At 29.4% G+C, this 2,019-nt stretch overlaps 1 protein-coding gene across 1 annotated transcript; it reads left to right on the top strand.

Annotated features, from left to right (window-relative positions):
- Window positions 1-216: 216 nt before the first annotated feature.
- Tsp_13134 (MAP kinase-activating death domain protein) lies at window positions 217-1,711 on the top strand (the record flags this gene model as incomplete). The annotated part of the gene is made up of 2 exons (XM_003367757.1): window positions 217-289; window positions 1,605-1,711. Coding segments are annotated over 2 exons (180 nt in total), but the record flags the coding sequence as incomplete, so codon positions are not given.
- Window positions 1,712-2,019: the final 308 nt, after the last annotated feature.

Genomic DNA, 2,019 nt, shown 5'->3' with positions numbered 1-2,019 from the left:
ATGATGGTATAAATATGCATCATATGACAAGGCAAAGACTGTGCCGGTGAATTTCCCATTCAAGATATTGAAACCAACCAAAACGGACTGTTGAACGTGCGCATCGATGGATTGATTTTTACTTTTGCCGATGTCAAGGTTTGTTGCTGTATAATTAATTAATTCATCATATTTTTTTTGCAAAAGAAACAACAATTTTCAAAATCTTTGTTTCAGTGGTTTGTCGATTTGGTCAACATAAAGAAATGCAACACTTACGGTGGAAATATATTTATTTTGGAAGAATTCAGTAAGTTTTTTTTACATGCTTGCTTGAAGTAGCTTTTTATAAATGAATAAATAAACAAACAAACAAACAATTTTTTATTTTTGCATATGTTTAGGACAAGAGAACAATCAGTTGATTACAAAAAAATATTTTTCTCCAATGGTAAGTAAATGAATTATGTGAGTCAGTCAATTCAGCTAAGCTTTGGCTCTTTTGAAGAAATTAAAAATTATTATTCACTGCTTTCAATCAGCATGTTATTTATTTTTCCGAGTTTTTCGATGAACAGTTTTAGTCAGTTTCACTTTAAATTAACAAAATAGAAAAATATACACTGTAGTTTTAAAAAGTAGAATAGAAATTAATTAATAAAAATTATTTGACATCCATTGAAAGAAATGGAGGGAGAGAGATTGAATGGATGAATGAATGAAATTGTTGTGTTGGGTTATCATTTTCTAAAAATAAATTTCATTACGTAAACTTGATTATTGAATGAAGAATATAGATGACGTCAGTTGCAAGGCTTGCATTGGACAAATAATCGTATTAATTCCAAATACGTTTCTCTGCTGAGCGAGCACTAGCAGTATAACTGGGGAAAAGGAAATTAAAAATTATAATCAAAATTGATAAAGCGAAACTAAAACGCATAAACTTAATCAACTTCTTTTATTTATTTATCTATATTTGTTGTTGTTGTTTTTTCGCATTATTTTTTTGCCACTTTTACGTAAATTTTGTTGCTTGTTTGTTTATAACATTTGTTTTTTGCACTTTGTACTCTTCTCTACGTAACAACTTTTCAAAAGTGGACTTTATTTATTGCCACCGCAATCAATGTAATCTTATTTTTTTGTCTCAAGGTGTTTTCAGATTACAAAATTTATTTGCTTTTTCAACAGCATCGATCAAAAGGTCCAAGTTTAACCGAGTACAAGCTGCGCTTGTTGACTTATTTGCATTTGACCTACTTCATGTGGTTACTGTACGAGCAGTTTTTTTGCTTCTGAGCTTTTTTTATCCTTTTTAAACTGACTACACGATGCAGTTCTTTTTTTTTATTTTTCAACATTTAAGTCTGTATATATTTTGTGTATTTGTATGGGTTTTTTCATGTTTTTATTTTGAAATATTTCTGAAAAAGTAAACTAATCTAGCGTTTAAATTTAAATTTGACAGGCATACTGTACTATTTAAAAGATGACCCATGCATTTGTAAAATTTTTTATATTTCATCTGCAATAATATAATTGTGCTTCTTCAATTTTTTCAATGTACAAAGTCAAGCATGAATAGTGGTCAATTTAAAAAAAGAATTTGCTGTATTTTTCAGGCTGCGGACATTGGCCGTGCTATTCATCGCATGATATCTGTGGCTGGTTGCACCCAATTTGCTTGAACTGTGTGCATGAAATGGGTTTGGTTTGGTTGGTTGTTTAATTAAATGATATCCGGGTCAGGATAAATGTTTAGAATATTATTTGCAATTTAAAAGTGCCTATAGAATATGGACATAAATAAAAAATATGCTGAACCAATTCACCTGAAATTCTGGATGTACTTGATCATAATTATTGATGAAACATTGAATTGATTTGAACTGGATTTGATTCAATTTTCTTTTGCACATATACTAAATAGCTATTACTTGAAAGATTGAATCCTGGTACACAAAATTATGTTATCTCCCAAACTTTTCAATGTCTTAGCTCCAATATATTGAGAACCCTCCCAAAATATATAGAAAA

This window comes from Trichinella spiralis, assembly GCF_000181795.1.
Source record: "Trichinella spiralis strain ISS 195 chromosome Unknown Scfld3728, whole genome shotgun sequence".
In the NCBI taxonomy this organism is placed as follows: Eukaryota; Metazoa; Nematoda; class Enoplea; order Trichinellida; family Trichinellidae; genus Trichinella; species Trichinella spiralis.
The sequence above is the reverse complement of the archived record's forward strand: the minus strand, read 5'-3'. Positions and strand labels throughout refer to the sequence as shown.